Genomic DNA, 18,970 nt, shown 5'->3' with positions numbered 1-18,970 from the left:
TTAGTGGTAGGGTAAAATCATCATTTAGTAAAAATATTTAAAAAATTAAAAACTTCAATCACATTCCCCCTCCCCCAAGTTTAAAAACTAACAATCCTGCCGACCTAAGGTTTGCAAAATCACCATTTTCTCCCTGGGTTTTCACTGTGACAAAGACAACAAGGAGATAATCGGGAGAGACACCGATAGCTAAAGAAGAGAATGTCGTTGGAGAGTTACTATAGAAACCTTAGGGGAGAAATGATAGTTTTTCAAATCTCGGGGGCAGGATGGGGGGGGGGGGTGGGAGGGGGAATGTGATTAAAGTTTTAGTTTTTTAAATATTCTTACTAAATAACGATTTTACCTCTGACACTAACTCTAAAAGTTAATAAATGAGTGGGTGTTTAAAATTTTCAAAATTAATGAATGAAAACTTAAGAAAACACTAATCTTTGGGTGGGAATAAGTCCTTTGGCTTTTAATTAATTAAATAATTCATAAATGTAAAAAAAATCCTAATATATTATAAACATGAAGAATATTCTAAAAAATACACAAATTAATTTTTAAGAACATTTAATAAAATTATATCTCCAATCGAATCAATAATAACTCATAGATTTAATCTAAACTATTCAAGCTTGAATCATTGTTTGACTTAACTCTGCATCAATATTTTTTTCTTTATTTTCTCTAATAATTTTTTTATATTTAAATATTTTTTTTGATAATACTGATTACCAATCAAATGTCCCTAACTCGATTTGAGCTGAAAATCTTAAATCCAAATCGAGCTCAAATTGACTTTTGTTAAATTTTGCCCCAAGTGAGATCCACGCCTACTCACCTTGCCTCTTTATTGCCTTTATCATAAGCAGAATTGGTGAATAAATATTGGTGATGGGCTTAGGCTTGGGCTTGACCCAACTTGAATCAAAATTGGGCCGGGTGAATTACCCAATACGGTTGGGCCTGTTAATAATAAAAAATAAAAGTGTTGGTATTATTTTATTTTATTTTATTTTGTCAAAAACATAACTCCTCTGTGTCTTTCTGGCGCTCGCTAAGAGAGCGAGAAGGCAAACAAGAGAGGAAAAATAATAAAATAAAATAAAATAAATAAAAAAATCGAGCTCCTGAACTGTTCCACCATTCCTTTTTCTAAATTTCGTCTGGTTGACGGACGATCTAATTTTAACATTGAATTTTTTCGATGCTGCAAAGGAAAAGCGAAGCTCCGATTCAGCTTCCGATGCACCTCTTTTCCGTTAAACGACGGTGTTTCTTTGGTTGTTGACTTTTCGTCGTCTCATTTTTATTTTGTCTTCCGATTTGGGGTTGGGGTTTTCAATCGAATGGAAATTTTCCTTTAAACAATTCCTCAAAGCTTCTCGACGGAGTTTCGCTTTCGAAGGTATGTGTAATTCCTTTTATATTTAATGTGGTTTTTTTTTGTTTAGTTTTTTGTTTTCTTCTTATGCAAGCAAATTGTTCATTTACTTTTTGAAAATAGGGTATTCTTGTGATTGATTGTGATATTTATTGTGTGAATAATAAATGAATGGCTAGGGTTAGGGCATCTAGAGAAATGGAAGCGTCTGGTACCAATCCTGACGCGTATAGAAGTTCTTCTGGAACGAGTAGTAATTCACGAAGATATGGAATGTTTTCGGCTTCAAATATAATTCAGGCGCCAATATCCACCTTATTGGAGTACTCCGGTCTTTTGAGAACGAGGGCGAATCATCAGGAATCAGAGTCATTGATTAATGCGGGTTTTTCATCTTCTCACATTAGTAATCATAATCGGGTTGATGATTCTGCTGTAAACAGTGCTAATAATGGAGAGGTTTCTATTCGGATAATTGGCGCTGGGGAGCATGAACATGAGAGGGGAGGGTCTGCCGGATTGGTGGTTGGGCAGGTGAGGGAAGTGAGTAGTCAGGGTGAAATGCCATCTGTGTCTTTGGCAGCTGATAATCAGGGAGAAGGTATAAGTGATCGAGGGGAGCTGGCTGGAGAAGGTGCTTCACAGTCTTCTAATGGAAATGTTGATGCAGAAACTGGGGAAGGGGCCGGGGTTAATGGTAGGGACTCATCTTATCAGAGATATGATATTCAGCAGGCTGCTAGGTGGATTGAACAAGTTCTTCCTTTCTCTTTGCTTCTTCTGGTCGTCTTCATTCGCCAGCATTTGCAAGGTATTCTTTTCAACTCTTCTTTACAAGTACTTGCTGATCTGCTTTGTGGTGGAAACTATAGTCAAGGTATTATTTTAGGTGATTTGGCTTGATGCTGCTAACATTCTCGCTTATAAAATGTTGTGGATTAGGCATAGGAATTCTATTTTATCTTGAGTTGTTGGGTTGTCCATTCTTATAGAATGATTTGGAGGATACTTGGTGTCACATAGATAATATTTCTGATCTGTCAACAGCGGTTTTCAGAGGTGAGATGAAATGCTATCAGGAATTTTTTGTAAATTGATGATTTTCACACAATAATAAGTAATCTTGATTGTTGATGGTAAATATTCTTTATTTCTTTTGTGAAATGAAAATTCAAACTCAAAAGAGTTCCAGTGATAAGTTTGGATTGCTTTTAGTAGGTTGTTCATGCTGCAGACTTGATATGTAGCTAATAGTACTTCAGTCTCATGGATAGTTCCTCTGTCTCGGTATTGCTTAAGTTAACTGGCTATCCATTCTGTTTCAATCATGACAAGGTTAATATTTCTCTGTTTTTTCAGTGTAAAATCTGAATACATCATTACATTCTGAAACTATTTTCTTTTGTCTCACCTCCTCTTCAAAGCCTAATGCATACATGTGCATGCTTGCAAAATGACACTCTACTCTTTCTCCTCCGTCCACCTCAAAGCCTAATGCATGTGTGTGCATGCACACGAAGATGCACTCTTACTCTAGCAAACATACACTCTTGAAGAGAAAGAATTTGAACAATTTAGTGTCTCATATCCTAATTTTCTCAAGCAAATTAACATTTTTACTTCCCATCAAAGATGGTCTGTGTAATATTCCTCTTCTGTGCTGCTGAATATTCCAGCTGAAGTTTTTGTATTTAAATTCCTGTAAAGCGTTGTTGAGTCATTCCTGAAATGGGATTTGTTGGAGTTTCATCTACTTATTCTTTATTCTTGTCATGTTTGAGTTGCTCAATCAATCATTGCTTTCTTCTAGTTGGTGATATATGCCCTTTGTGGAGACTGGCAGGTTTCTTTGTTACTATTTGGATTGCTGCTGTGATGTTCAAGTCAAATGACATTCTACGGAAACAAACAGCTTTGAAGGTGCTTTAAATTCTATCATTATTGATTGATTGGAAAATGGACCTAAGAAGAGTTCTCACCATTCTTTACTCAGTATAATAAAGCAGTGCAATGGTTGGTGTATGCAGGGAGAGAGAAAGGTTTCTGTACTGATTGGCATCTCGATTGCATTCATACTTCATGTGCTTGGTGTTTACTGGTGGTATAGGAATGATGATCTTCTCTACCCATTGGTCATGCTTCCTCCCAAATCCATTCCACCTTTCTGGCATGCTATTTTCATCATCATAGTGAATGGTATGTTCTTTTCTTCAAGTTAATAAGTTTCTGGTTCCTTTTCTTTTTCCCCTTCAAAGTGTATTTATATTGAATGTCTTATCTTGTGACATTGAAGTTAGTCCATCCTAATATTATGCATTTACTTATTGATTAGATAATTCCTGGATATGTTGGAATACCAGTTATTTTTAGTAGTCTCTTATCTTAACATGAGAACCTTTCAGATACTTTGGTCCGGCAGGCAGCAATGGTTTTCAAGTGCTTTCTGTTAATGTATTACAAGAACAGTAGAGGCCGAAATTATCGGAAGCAGGTGGGTAATATATGATACAAAATTCTGAAAATTTATATGCCAGCTATTCAGTTTAACCTTCACAAAATTGGTGTTTTCCTTATCATTATGTTGAACATGATATTATCTTGGTCATTTGATCATTGTTTCATACAAGTAGAATTTTTGGTTTTCTCTATTTTCAATTACCTTTTTTTTCATCACTCTATGAGAGTAGAAAATTTTCTTTTCAGGGTCAGTTGTTAACTTTGGTTGAATACCTGATACTGCTGTATCGTGCCTTGTTGCCAACGCCTGTATGGTATTGTTTCTTCTTGAACAAAGAATATGGTAGCCTCTTCTCATCATTAATGACAGGGCTGTACTTGACTTTTAAGCTTACATCTGTAGTTGAGAAGGTAAGATTTTCCACAAGATGATTGAGTTCATCTTAAGTAGAGATTGTGGCTTAACTTATACTGTTCTCATTCCTCTTCTTTTTTCCCACTTACATGGTTATGGTGATTTCAGGTGCAATCCTTCTTTGCTGCACTGAAGGCATTGTCACGTAAAGAGATTCATTATGGGGCTTATGCAACGTCAGAGCAGGTAGTTTGAATTTCCTTTCCCTCATTTCAAGCTACTGGATGACCTGAATTTTTAGTCTATTATTTGCAGGTGAAACATTTCTCCAGGCAAATTAATATCTTATTTCATTTATATTACCAAATTCATTTTAACTATTGATATGATTGAACTCTACAAATGAAATCCATTGTACAACAAATGAAATGAATAAAGAAGAAAAGGGCAGTGCAGAAAAAGTGAAGCTATAAAGAATTATTTCTTAAGCAGAACCTTGATTGTGAAATCAGCAATTTATTTTTGAAAACTTATGGGAAATTTGTGTGGTTAGCTTCTCTAATTTATAGAACATGCTGCATTAAAAGCATGAGTTGATTTTATTTGTAACAATATTCCAAATAATGCTGTGTTTATATTAGATATTTTTTATTGTCAATATTCTTACCATCTCGGATGCATTTTCACTTGAGATGCTAGGCATATGTTGTAATAACTTTGTTTTGTGATGCATGTAATATACTCCATTGTGTGCCGCCATTATTTGTTGGTTTGAGATCATGAAGTGTCTAGAGTTGTATCTTAGACTCTTTATGATTGTTTATCTTTACTTAGAGCGGAAATTTATCTATGTGAATTAAGCTACATGTTTACTGATGCAGGTAAATGCAGCTGGGGATCTGTGTGCTATCTGCCAGGAAAAGATGCATGCTCCTATTCTACTTCGTTGTAAACATATATTTTGCGAAGACTGTGTCTCTGAATGGTTAGTTTGTTGGTTGTCTATTGTCATTCTTTTCTTATTGTTCTTCTGACTCTGGATTCATAAAGTTTATTTGTTAAATAATTTTTTTTTTTCATCCTTCGTGTGATGTAAAAAAAGGCAATAGTGTTGACACCTGTGTTTGCAGGTTTGAACGGGAAAGGACTTGCCCGTTGTGCAGGGCGTTAGTGAAGCCTGCGGATCTTAGATCATTTGGCGATGGATCAACTAGTTTGTTTTTCCAGATATTCTAATGTGATTAATGTGAAAATGAGGAAGTTTTTCTGCCATGAAGCTCAGGAATATTCGTTTCAGGAAGCCTTCTTCTTCTCCTTTCTCCTGATTTGTCACCTAAGCCAGTAAATATGACTGTACTAACTCTGGTTTGTTCATGGGTGCCAACAAAATTTTCTCCTAGTATATGTTGTGTTGAAGATGGAAATATGTTGAATGTATCTAATCTGGTCATTAAGTTACAGGTTTTTTTTTTCCACTTTTTTTCAAGACTAACAATATAAAAGGTCAAATGTTCAGTTGCCATAATTGGAGGCTTCCCCACTCAACATTGAAAGGAATATATTTATCTCTGTTTGAATTACAAAACTTTTAAGTGATTTGAGTTTGTGTTTGACTTTATGCTTGGAATGATCAAATGGGATTTTGCTCTGCAGCTCCATGTAGACATGGCACATGGGCCGAGGCCCGGTTAAAAAGCACGGCCTGAAAGGGGACGGTCTGTTACTGTGGCCGTGCTTATTTTAAAAAAACATTTTTCGGCCCTGTAGGTGCAGAGGAGACTGTTTTGCATTAGGCCAACGACTATTGGCCTGGCAAGAAATTTAATTATTTTATTGTTTTTTCAATTTTCTTTTTTTGTATGTAAACCTCTCCTCCCCCTCCTAAAATTTATATGAACACTCTTAATCTCTCAATCTTTCATCCTTTCCAATCTTATATTCACTTATTCATTTCTTATTCTCAAACTCTCTGAATTTGCAAGGAATATTTTTGTATTTATAATTTAGTTTTCTTTTTAATTTTATTAATCAATTATTATTTTTTATAATTTCATTTATCAAACTATTTTATAAATTGAGTTAGGTTCAAATGAGTTTTATCTGTATAAATATTATGGTGTTGATAATGTTATTGATGATCCATGTGGAATAGGAGCACGGACACCAACAAATGAAAGTGGGATAACCACAATTTTACAGGAAGAAAAAGAAAGCAAAAGCCTATGGTGTGAGATCATTTGATCAAATTTAAGAAACGATCGATGGAAAAATAATTAGTCGAGTAATGTGCAAACATTATGGTTCATGTTTAACAGATGTTAATTCGAGAGGCAGAGGACATCTTTGTAAGCATATTACAGATTGTTGTAAAAAACTTTTACACGAGATGAGAGAATAATAACAAATTGCCTTCACTAGACTACGATTTGTTAGTCTCAGTGTCAATGTAGTAGGAGCTTTAAGTGGTTCTAAGCATATGAGAGAAATGTTCACTGTTATGTACAATTAAATGAAAATGCAAGACTACATAAGCATATATATTGTCACTTTTAACCAACATTTTTCTTACATTGAAGATGAAATATTAGAATGAATAATGCATAATAGTATTCAACCCGCATTTAAAAGAATTCCTACCTCTAATTTTAGATTCTACATTTTTAAAAATTATAAATTAATGAAATTAAAAGTTATTGAAAATTTTTGTAATTTTAATGGTGTTACTTTAATACCTGCAAACTTATAGATTGCCACAAATCAAGATATAGAATACCTATGCGCAATTGCACATTATATTGATTTTGATTGACAGTTGTATTGATTTTGATTGACAGTTGTGCAAAAAAATAATTGTATTTAGAAATTTATAATATCCACATAGTGGTCTTATAATTTATCAAGTATTAGTAATATTTTTAATGAATATACAATTAATAATTCTATTTTTATAATGACTTTTGATAATACAAAAAATAATGACAGAGTTATTAGATTAATGTTTAATCTAATATTTGTTCCATTTAATGCAAAATTATTTTATATTAAATGTGCATATCATATTATTAATTAATAACTCAAGATGGTTTATACATGATTAAAGTAAGATATTAACAATTCGATGTGTTATCATATATATTTCATCATTCCCATCACATATTTAAACATATCATAAATAATGTAAGTCGATAGGTTTAAGACAAAAAAAAAAAAGGGACATATGTTAGAGCTAGGGGAAACTCAATATGCCTCATGTTGAAAACATGCGAAGGGTATAAAATATTTGTAACATGGTTATTTAATAACCAATCAAAAAATTCAAAAAATCATGTTTTTTTTTTTACAGGTTATGATTGAGAGATTCTCATGACTTTAATGAACATGTTAGAGTCATTGAAGACAACCACAAACCAATGCTCAAATATGTAATATCAAACTATTTGTTTAATTTTGTATATTATGTTAGAAATTAATGATATTTTTAAAGAGTATTGATATCAGAATATTTTCCAAAATATCTTTCGACAAATGAAATAAAAATTTTAAAAATATTGGAACAAAATTCTTTTACTTTATGTTGTTACCATTGTCTTAGATCTTAAGACAAAAATAATAGGAGTAAAAATTTTATTAGATACTATTAATGATAATTTATTAATTACCAACAGTAATTGTATAGACAATATCTAAGAATTTTTATTAGAAATGCATAGTATCTATGAAAATAAATATGGAAGGATGATACAAAGTTCAAAACTTGAGGTAAGTTCTGATAGAAAAAGTTCATGTATATGATCACTTTTACGCAAAGATAAATAACCTATGAGTTAAAGTTCAAATTATAGTGAGTTTTATAATTATATCAATATTAATCATTATTTAAAAATTGTTAAATGATATAATGATGAGAAATTAGATGTTTTGGCATGATAGAAAACAAATCATGAAAGTTTTTCTATGTTTGCTACTATGATCTGAGATAAGCTAACTTGAGATCTACCAACCTCTCTGGTGTCTATTGTAACATCAAAATCCGTTTTTAGTGCAGATAGACGCATGTTAGATGATAAATGATCTAATTTACACCCACACATGATCCAAATGATCACGTGTATGAAGATCGGGTGAAAGCTAACTTCAAATTACAAAATGGGGTTGCAAAAGATATCTTCGAAGAATTCAAGAATTTTGACATTAAGAACGAGTAGATGATGATATATATATCATATTTATATTTGTAATTGTACATTATATAAATGAACTGATTTATAATATATTAGAACATTTTTTATCATGTACTTAAGGTATTTCTCTGTCACAAGCGAAGAATTATCAATAAAATTCAACAAATTTGGCTCTATGGGTTCAATCATGTAATTATGATATTCTTTTGTCATGTCTAGCTCTATGGGTTCAATCAAATTCAACAAATTTGGACTTTCGTTTAAGGTTGGACATGAACCAAACTTGTTTGGTCTTATATATGAGTCAAGCTTGTTTGGTCTTAACTCGATGTTCAATTTGAATAAATTAAGTTTGAGTTGAAACAACTTAAATCTAGGATGTCACTTGTAAATCTTCTTCAAATTCATTTCTTTAGCGATTTTTCTTTTTATCACGATATTTTCTTTTTTGTGTTTTTTAACATTTTTTCCGATGATTTTATTGTCAATTCGAGCAAGCTTGAACTTAAATAGATATTTTAGATTAAAGTCAAACTTAAACTGGTTCTGTTCGAATTTGGTTCAAATCCATCCATGCTGTCATTTGCACATGACAACCAAACACTAAAACTAACAGAAGATTAAGAAGTTCCAACTTATTATTTAATAACAAATCCAAAAAATTGCATACACAAATTACGTGCTTGAAATAAGAACAACTCATTCCAAAAAATAAGAAATTGAAGATAAGCAAAACATTGGAACAAATGGTACAAACTTCTATTTGAATAAAACTAAAAATCAAACAGATGATTTGGAGGGTTTTTTTGCACCATTTTCTTCAGGTACCTCGGTGGTACTAGGTAGTAGATTTGTTGGGACATCATTTTGTGAAGTTTCATCTCTTCCTTCTGATAGGACTGGAAAGATTTCCTCTGTCAATTCTTCAAGTTGGGAATCAGAGAACACGTTGGGGTAAACTTCTGTCACTTCTTCACTGCCCTCATCCAAATACACAATATCCTGCTCTGTGAGTTGGTGGTATTCAACAATCTCCCTAAGGAACTGGTTCTCGCGGTCATATATCGAGTTCTCATTTGCCAGTCGAGCCTTCTCAGCCAAAAGAGTTTCGAGTTGCAGGCGAACCTGCAGTAACAAATATGCATATCCAGAACATGTATAAATTGAACAATCAGCCTGCTGACTAAATGTGCCAGTATAGAAAGTTACACTTAAGATATGAATCAGAGAAGCATAAGAACATATTGGCCTTGAATTCACTGACACTGCATAAAGGAAAAAGTATGTTTACCAAATCATCATCTGCAGGGTTTTGCCCCCTCTCACGACTCTCGCGAAGGAGTTTATTCTCATCTTCCAGTTGAGTACATCTTTGCTTTGCAAAAGCCAGATCTGCTTTAACAGTTTTTATCTCCCGAAGAAGAAGTTTCGCTTTTGCAGCTGTCGCCATTGCAACCTGTAACCCGAAACAAAGTCCAGCATGCATTTCATTTGATAGGAGATATATTAAACTTGGATCATAAAAATCTCTTTCTTCCACTAATGATTCAAAAGCAATGAAAATAGGATTAATACCAAGCAATAATGCAAATCAGAATTGTCCCTTCTTTCCTCTAATCACATCCTAAACTGCTGAATGACAAGATGTATGCAGTAATGACTTCTGATGGGTTGCTTAAAGTGACTTCAAAATTTTAACGTGATTGACATTTTCCAAATTAGACCAATTCATTTTTCATGAACCAGTTACACACAATAACATAGTTGCCACCTTACGTCGCGAGATGCCTTGAGTTTTGTTTCCTGGGAAGTTTGATTCTGTGACTGTGTTGTTTGCATTACAGGCTGCCATGTGCTATTTGCAGCAGGAGCTCGATTTTGCTCCTCATTGGTGCTTCCTTTTTGCCTAATATGAAGCTTACCGGTTTCTTGAGTAACATCTGCAGTTTTATTTTCCGCAATCGTTCGACCTTCCTGGGGAGATCAGAGAAAGTGATAACAATTAAATTGAACACTTAAAGGAAGCTGACTATTCAGAACCTCATAAATCTTGAGTAATTAAAAACAATGCAAAATAGAACTAAAGACCAAGGGCACAATCCTCTAGGAAAACATAATCTAAGGCATTTTACCTCAGAAGGCTTTTCAAAGGTGTCACCAGTTTGATTAAGGGAAGATGCAATTCTATCCAAGCCCCCCTGCAGTCTAGGATTGTCCCAATTTCCAGTGCCGGCGGATGATTGGAATGGTTGCTGGGACTGCAGTAAAAGGGAAAAGACATCGAGAAAGAACATAAACAAAGAACAAAAGGAAAAGAATTGAAGAAATGCAAAATTTTTTAAGTTTATCATCACCTGGACACCTGCTGAGGTCTCGGACATCTGCCACCTAGACTTTGCCGGGGATCCAGATTGCGGTGATAACTCTTCATCCTCGAGAATTGATTTGGCTTTCCGGGCTAGAACCCCCCAAAATCCTTTGGAGTCATCTCTTGCCGATACATCCTCATGGGCAGTAAAACTCTACCACATCACATTCACAATACAGATTCACAATAAGACTGCAAAATTTATTGCAGATAAAAGATCCCAGAAGAAAAATCTTGATAAGGTTGTCACATTCATAACACATCAGAAGAATTTATAGCCATTATTTATTTCTTTTCATCATTATAAATTATGTATTTATCTATCTATCTATGCATGTATAATACGCATATAAGTTGTACTTATATATATATACATGTATGTATGTACGTATGTATGTATGTATAATACAGATTCGCAAAAAGACTGCAAAATTATTTGCAAATAAAAGATCCTAGAAGAAAAATTCTTGATAAAGTTGTCATATTCATAACACATCAGAAGAATTTATATGCATTATTTATTTCTTTTCATCATTATAAATTCTGTCTCAAAGCAAAGTAAGCAAATCCAGATTATGAAAAAACTTCCTCATTACTTAGTTGTGCAAATGAACTTACAACAAGAATTTTGCATCAACCAAAAGCACCCTGGGGGCAATATTAACATACAAAACAAAACCAACCATGAAAATTCTAAAGCATGCAACTGATTTTTACGTATGTACGTATGTATGTATGTATGTATGTATAATGCATTTAAAAAGAAAAAAGCAGAAACAGATCCTTAGGTTGATGGTGAAAAATGAAAAGGGAACCTTGGGTTCTTGAGTCTCAGATGGGAAAAGAGGGTGTGCAGAAGAAGGAGATGAATCACGATGAGCGGCTGATGCAGGGCTCACCTGAGCCGCTAAGGATTGTGTTGCTGATGATGGTGAAAACGAATAAGAAGTTTTCAAGGTTGGAAGTGATGCCTTAATAATATTTTCACCGTTACTATTGATGTTGTTGTTGTCTGGTGGATGATAAATCTCCTCTTTGAAAGTGGATGATTTCGTTATTCCATGTCTTCTCCTGTATGCCATTTCTGAAAAGTTGAGATGCTGACACAGCCACCGCCGACGCCACCACCTCGACCAGCAACAACAACGACAACCCAGATGAAGAAACTAGAAAAACGAAGATTTCCAACAGAGAATTCTACAACCGACGAACTCCAACTCTCCCTATTTTTAATGAAGCATCATAAAAACTAACCAACCCTGTTATGTTTCAATTCAACCCATCTTTACCCTTGGATTTCTTCCGCAATCTAAGCTTTCACTCTTCAACTTATAGTGCTTACGGTTTTCATATTTTCCACATCATCATTTCATTTCTCACTTTACCAAGTCACCATTTTCCTTTTCCATATTTATTAGGATTCCATCACGAGCCCGTGAAAATATCAGGTTGGTAATATATGGGAAATTATTTAAGTGTCATTATTTCTGTAAAATTTACCTATAAGCTCGTGAACAAGATACCAATACCATAACTGGATTGAAGAAGGACTTACATTCTATGTAACATCTTCAAGCGTTTTAGAGATATGTTAAAATGATGATGATTGGTTTTGTTTTCGAGCCATTGACTGAAGTTTGTTCCTTCGATGCGATTAACGGCCGTTTTTCGAATGGCCAAAAGACTTGTTCCCACCCCCGGTATAAGGATATCTCGAAGTTGCACCTTCCAATTTTCAAAAACCCAAACATCTATCTACAAACCAATTTCTGTTAAAAATCTTAGTTAGAATTAAAGATAAAACCGTCATTTATTAAAAAAATATTTAAAAATTAAAGTTTTATCATTTTTTCTCCTCAAGTTTAAAAATTTCACAATTTTCCCCCACTTAAAGTTTGAAAAGTGACAATTTTCCCCTTAGGGTTTCTTCCTTTTCTCTCTAGTGACTATTCGCCATCTTTTATTGTTAGTTGTCCTCTTTCCTACCTTATTTCTCATTTTTTGTCTCTCTCCCTTCTCTCTTCACCCAAGACAAAGATGAACGGTCTTTGTCTAAAATGAAGACGATTTCATCTTTATCTCAACCAAAGACGCTGGAGAGGGAAGGGAGAGATAAGACGAGAGGAAAGATAACCGATGATCAGAGACAATAAATCGTTGCCAAAGAGAAGAGAAAAAAAACCTAGGGGGAGATTGTCACTTTTCAAACTTTGGATGGAGGAAGAAATTATGAGATTTTTAAATCTGAGAAGAAAAATATAATAAAATTTTAATTTTTTTAATAAATGATAATTTTACCTTTAATTCAAATTAAAATTTTTAATAAAAATTGACTTATAGGTGAATATTTTAGTTTTTTAAAATTAGAGGATAGAACTTTGAGATTTTATTATGCTTTGTGCTAAAACAAGCCTTTTGGCCTTTTTGAATTACGCCCATTTCTTTGATAAGGCATAAGAGTATTGTTTTTTGATCAATGGATAAGGTTCCACTTCCTCGTGAGTAGATCAGGCATCGGTGGTAACCCATAGGTTTAGCTATCTATTATCCATCCCTTATTTTTTAACCAGTAAGGTGTCACCCGTTAGACATTACTCATGATGGTCATACATAAACATATTATTCTCTTATAAACATTACTCATGATGGTCATACATAAACATATTATTCTCTTATAAGTATGAAACTCTATATCAAATACATTATTATGCGTAAGAAAATAATTAAATAATACAGACTCAGCTAAATATAAACAGATTTTGGATGAAGCATAATAAATCAGGTGTTTTTTTTTTTTTGGTTTCATTGATTTCCTACCCAGTCTGGTGTATGTTTTCTACATTCCTAGGATGGATCATTTTCTTTATTGATTTAGGCTTGAAGCACTACTTTAAGTCTCTATCCCATTGAATTGACAAAGTCTTCACATATTTGTATACATCTATATAAAAAGTAGACTCGTGGTTATAAGGAAAGGCCTATCTATCTCCATCTTTGTTATTCGCTCGATTGATCCCCAGTTGTGAAAATGTCAAAACATTTCTTTTTTAAGTTCAATATCTTATAGCTGAAGAACCTGAGCATTGCTGCAATAAGCTATCTTGCCTTGAGGAGGTGTTCATCTGATCCAATCATGTTTTCAAGTGTGGTAGATAAAAAGTAAAATGGGAAACACGTGGCGAAGGTTGGCTTGAATTTATGGATTGGCTAATACCTGATGAATCCAGTTTGTTGCAGCTTTCGTGTTATGCAGCAGATGCCTATTGACATACTTGCAGTTCGTAGAGGCCCAGACAGTGATGATGAACTGGCATTGCTTAGCAGGGTGAAACTGGACATGTCTGATGGAGAATACTCCATGGTTGATTACTAAAGTTGTTCTCGTCTGATATGATCAATGATTTATCGCCTGTGTCTTTTAACACTCCGTCTTTTAAAAGTGAGAAATTCAAATCTCTAGCAGCAAGCAAAGCAGAGTTTGAGCTCAATTTAATCCCACTATTTTCACCCTTATGAACCTCGCTGCTCCCTAAAACACCTACAGTGTTTATTGCACTGCCGGTGCAAAAGATCCTTCCAAACGCACTAGGAATTTTCCTCTGCTCAATGTTGGGTTCCGCTTCTGCAGAAGGGGAATGTGTATCCAATCTGTCACCAGTAAAAGCTTTCCCTCCTTTATCAATATCACACAGGCCAATTTGGTCATTGCTGTTTCCAGGAAAAGTTCGTTGTCCTTGACGGTGATCAGATTGATTATGAGATGTCAAAGAACTGAAGGTTGTGTCCAGAGTAGTAGGTCTCTGTTGTGCTGAAGCAAATGAAGGAGGATTTTGACAACCTGGAGTCTGAAGCCAACAGTTAGAATTTGGAATCCGAAAACTGGCAGTGGACAATCCATGTAACTTCTGTCTGGCAATCATTTGGGCCGTTAGTCCTAAGTCTTTAACAAACAGCACTAAGCTTTCTGTAAAACCAATATCCTGCTGATTTACCTACGTAAAAAGAGAATCAATTTTTCAGCTTCGTATATAGAAAGGCACAAATTTTGAAAAACCAAAGAAGTTAATAACTAACATACAAGTCGGTAATCCAAAAGGCAGTCATCATACAATGTACAAGGTGGAATCCATGAATTAGAAGGAACTAGGAAGAAATATGCTATTGCACTAAAAGTAATGGGATAAATTAGCTTTTCTCAAATGGCAGGTCAACTTATGAAATCATCGAAAACTTTAGTTGGATTAGGGAAAGCAACTTAAAATCATCAAATAATTGTTAACAAACCTAATTGAAATCGAAGGTTCTGTTGCATCAGGCCTGTAACAGATTAAAGATAGATGAATCTAAAGAAAAAGGAAAGAAATTGCAATAGCTTTACACACTATGTATCTTAAATGATTGAACAACTCCACTGAAAGTAGGGTCTATCTGAAGTAAGAAAGCTCCTAAAGGAATTAAATTATACAACTTAAAAGCACCGTGTTGGGCATTCAGTGTCTTTGTCAAATCAGAACAGTACAATCATTTGATTTATTAATGAAAGCAGATCTTGAGGGTAAAAAAAAAAAAAATTGGATGAAGTTTAAAATAGAGTTTGCTCCACTACAAGGCCTGGCCTATGTATCACATGGTGCGTCATAAGACGTATACGAGTCATCAGCCTTATGTTAAAAACACAAACAAAAGCAAAAAACACTCACATGCTGTAGAGCTTTCGAATTATCATGTGCTATTGACACAACTGAATCATTCTCATTCGGGGAAGGTGTGCAGGTATTATATGTAGAACATCGATCTACCCCAGAAAAGTTAGTTCTTCTACTGTCTTTAGCACCTGTCACAGAAGAACTAACTTAGAAGAGTAATAAAGAATCTAAAATTCTCAACCATACTGCTATAACATTAAGGGCTACTAAAAAAATTCAAGGCAGCTTAGAAAACTTCACAATTGAAGCTTTATTCAGTGTCAGACAAGGATATGCAAATCAATGTTGGAAAACTTGACACTGCATAAGCAAAACTAGATTCTAGAATCCTATTGAAGTTTCAAGATGAGAAAGCTATGTGTTTTAGAAACCATAACAGACAATTCACCTAAAGGAAAAAACAAAAGAAAGAAATAAGCACTGGAGCATTTAAGATTGTCCTCCAGAGTCACTAAAAATAAATAAATAAAATTTGAAACTTTTCCCAAAAATTACTTTTTACCAGCCAGCTTTTCGAGATTTCTTTCAATAACAGAAGTTGCAGCACCAGAGCACCCCGAGTTTCCTTGACTACTTCTCTTGAGATTTGATGAACCACTCAATGAATTAGAAACAATTTTTGATGAATTATTAACAGTTGTGCTATGGGATCTCAAATTTGTAGCAAGCCTTGGACTTGAGCTATAAATAATTGGACTTCCGGCTTCACTTTGCAGCCTTCTAACAGTCCTTCGTCCTGCTTCTGAGAACTCCGATTCAAAATTCTTTGGGTTTGTTTTAGCAGCACGAAAAACTCTTTTACTTAATTTGTGTATTGCGTGAGCCTGTTAAATTAAAGAGTTGATATCCAAGATCTGGATTGTCATATTAAATAATTCTAAAATATCTCTTCCAAACTTTGACAGAGATTTGATCATAATCATACCTGTCTGAAATAAATGGTGGTTGATGAATTAAATTGCATAGCATTTCTAGATATCAGAAGTGCATCGTGCTGCATGGTAGTTAGACAAAATAATCAGTAAAACTAAGATATCAAAGTCTCCAGTAATTTGAATAGGTTTGCAGTCTATTATAGCCAAATATATTGCAGTTATCGGTCATTAAAACTAATATATAAACCACCTTGGCTACTTGAAAGCCACAATTGTGATACATTAAATAGCTGAGCTATGTAGTCATGCATAAAAGAATAGAAGGATAACAGTAGACCATGATGAAAACTGATTGAACTTAGAATTGGAAACAGAGAACTAGTTCTAAAGAAAAGAGCAAACCTCAAATTGTTCGAGACTTGTATACATCCCTTCATGAAGTTTAGCTCTCATGGTGCTAAAATCCATAGGTTCCTTGATGATTTCACAATAATCCTCCACCTAAACACAGCCAACTCCACCCTATTAGGCATGAAAGAGGGAATAAGGTATTCATGATTTGACAAGATGAAAAGCAACAAGAAATTGCAAACCTCTTCGGGGTCAACTGGTTCAGCAAATATTTCATGGGTGTCTCTCCTGATACGAAAAGGAACATGTAAAGTAAATTTAATGAATATAAGTTTCTCTTAGGAATTCACTACAAAAATATTTGTCATATAGCCTTCAAACTAAGCAACATCAGGATTCAACTTCCAAGAAATGACAGAAACAGTTTCATTCAAAAGAATCTCCACCTCTGTAGTATGTCAAGGATAACCTCAAGTGTGTGTTTTTCTGGCATCCATGGGTAGATGGGCCACTTGATGGTGGATCTGATGTCAAGAAAGAAGATATATATCATTTAATTTGGAATGATCGATCTTCATTTCACAAATTTTAATAGAATGAATGAGAGTAACCAGGGTAAGTAGGCTGATTGCCTCCATCACACAGCTGAAGTGGTTTATCTGATACAAGAAGCCATTCAAGTTCTCAGATTAATATAAAAGAATAGTCTATAATTACATTGCAATAACACATGAAGTCTCGCCATTATTACTTGGATGATATTTACGACCTTGCTCTTTATCCTCATTCACACCATATAATTCGGGATCTTGAGACTGTATTTATACACAACTTGAGGAGTGTTTGCATTATTTACAATGGTAGAAAATCCGTAAGTAAAAACCAGAAACAAGCAGAAGTACTGATAGCGATACTTAAAGGTATTCGGTATCACTAGTCCTTTTAGCAGAAATAGGGTGCATGCCAAGTGAATCATTGAGGCAATTCGACTTTAATTCAGCACAATGACAATAATTCCCAAAAAAAAAAAAAAGATCACAACTCCTAAAATCTAGAGAAATATTAAGCCTATTCAACCAAACTGTGGATTTTCCACATAATGGTGCCCCCAGAATTCCTAGATAAAACAGTAGTATTGATATAAATCAAGAAAAAAGTAACAATCTTTTAGCTGGGGAAGAGGTGGAATGCCTATGTGGAAAAGCTAAAACCAAATGTAGAAGGGTGGTTAAAAGTTCACACAATACTAAAACAAAAGCTTCACTCCCCATTGCTGAATCAATCACATGGTGGAAGGAAAAAATAACTACAAAGTCAGTGAAAGAGTGAATCATGGCACAGCAAACTAGACTGAGCTTGTCTGTTGGCCGACAGTAGTACTTTTGTCTGCATTTGGTTAATAATTGACTGAAATCTCCCAGTACTAAAATCTAAAAAAATGCTGAGAAATAATATGTCAATGAACCTTCCTTTACCAACTTGTAAAATTGTCACCTATTAAAACCCCAAAAGCAAGAGTACAACACAGAAAAAGAAAACACAAGCAACATGACCAAGAGACACAGAAATGAAATTTCATAGAAATAGAAAAATTTACACTGCTATAAATGTGAAAGAAAAGGAAGCAGACCTGTTGAGCAATGGTTGAAACACAAGTAGCAGCCACATCTTGAAGAGGTCTGAGTTTTCTCTTTTTCCTGGCTCTTGTGTGAGAGGATGGTCCATTTATGCAAGCATTTGTACTAGGACCAACTCCAATTTTCACGCGCTTCATTGGCTCAACCTTGCATGCATCCAAACCAGATATTCGAGGACTTGTTCTCCTCTGCCCTTCTTTCCACATCGACATTTGTACTTTTCTTATACACAGCCCACCATTTATACAATCACAATCACAAACACATTCTTAAAAGAACAAAAACTAAAAAAAATCACTTCTTTCACAAATTTCAATCAATTTTCACATGCATTTTGAAGAACCCACCTGGAAGACAATGTTGAAAACTGAAGAAGATAAGAAATCAGAAATATGGGAGGTCATCAGGTATTTGTTTTAGCTTTATAGGAAAGGTGAATTTTGCGGAATGTAACCGGCAAAGGAGTAGACTTTACAATGCACTTTAAGAGATACAGCTTGTAATTGATTTGCTTTCTTCTTTACACAAAATATGAGATTTGGCAGTCAATACCCCTCACAAATCGCAGTTGTTCTTATTTGCTCCCTGTTACACATGTACCGCAATCTCTATAATCAATTGGGAAAAAAAAATATATAAAAAAGAAATATTTTGAGAGCACGACAAGC

The 18,970-nt window shown here is 34.2% G+C and overlaps 3 protein-coding genes across 13 annotated transcripts; 1 reads left to right on the top strand and 2 right to left on the bottom strand.

Moving 5' to 3' along the window:
• Positions 1 to 1,015: 1,015 nt before the first annotated feature.
• Positions 1,016 to 5,780, top strand: LOC123202214 (RING finger and transmembrane domain-containing protein 2-like). Its single transcript, XM_044618045.1, has 9 exons — positions 1,016 to 1,396; positions 1,552 to 2,183; positions 3,216 to 3,292; positions 3,400 to 3,568; positions 3,775 to 3,863; positions 4,076 to 4,240; positions 4,353 to 4,430; positions 5,066 to 5,169; positions 5,315 to 5,780. Exons 2-9 carry the CDS (start codon positions 1,571 to 1,573, stop codon positions 5,418 to 5,420), a joined length of 1,401 nt encoding a protein of 466 aa, XP_044473980.1. The 5' UTR covers positions 1,016 to 1,396; positions 1,552 to 1,570; the 3' UTR covers positions 5,421 to 5,780.
• A 3,260-nt stretch (positions 5,781 to 9,040) lies between these two features.
• Positions 9,041 to 12,005, bottom strand: LOC123202391. The gene is made up of 6 exons (XM_044618311.1): positions 11,549 to 12,005; positions 10,720 to 10,887; positions 10,498 to 10,623; positions 10,142 to 10,339; positions 9,657 to 9,821; positions 9,041 to 9,490 (listed from the first exon to the last, which is right to left on the bottom strand). The coding sequence occupies exons 1-6, from the start codon at positions 11,813 to 11,815 to the stop codon at positions 9,146 to 9,148; spliced, it is 1,269 nt and encodes a 422-aa protein (XP_044474246.1). The 5' UTR covers positions 11,816 to 12,005; the 3' UTR covers positions 9,041 to 9,145.
• Positions 12,006 to 13,376: 1,371 nt separating this feature from the next.
• On the bottom strand, positions 13,377 to 18,924 carry LOC123201518 (bromodomain and WD repeat-containing protein 1-like). Of its 11 annotated transcripts, none has more exons than XM_044617063.1 (10): positions 18,296 to 18,924; positions 17,408 to 17,480; positions 17,277 to 17,324; positions 17,112 to 17,189; positions 16,908 to 16,950; positions 16,717 to 16,815; positions 16,365 to 16,433; positions 15,942 to 16,263; positions 15,434 to 15,567; positions 13,377 to 14,725 (listed from the first exon to the last, which is right to left on the bottom strand). In XM_044617063.1, exons 4-10 carry the CDS (start codon positions 17,156 to 17,158, stop codon positions 14,051 to 14,053), a joined length of 1,389 nt encoding a protein of 462 aa, XP_044472998.1. In that variant the 5' UTR covers positions 17,159 to 17,189; positions 17,277 to 17,324; positions 17,408 to 17,480; positions 18,296 to 18,924; the 3' UTR covers positions 13,377 to 14,050. The 11 variants fall into 11 exon arrangements, with proteins under 11 accessions (XP_044472998.1, XP_044472992.1, XP_044472991.1 ...); XM_044617057.1 differs by having other exon boundaries at positions 16,908 to 16,953; positions 17,112 to 17,324; positions 18,296 to 18,524; positions 18,650 to 18,924; XM_044617056.1 differs by having other exon boundaries at positions 16,908 to 16,953; positions 17,112 to 17,324; positions 18,296 to 18,519; positions 18,650 to 18,924.
• Positions 18,925 to 18,970: the final 46 nt, after the last annotated feature.

Source organism: Mangifera indica, chromosome 18 (genome assembly GCF_011075055.1).
Source record: "Mangifera indica cultivar Alphonso chromosome 18, CATAS_Mindica_2.1, whole genome shotgun sequence".
NCBI lineage: Eukaryota > Viridiplantae > Streptophyta > Magnoliopsida > Sapindales > Anacardiaceae > Mangifera > Mangifera indica.
This window is presented reverse-complemented; position numbering and strand designations above follow the sequence as displayed.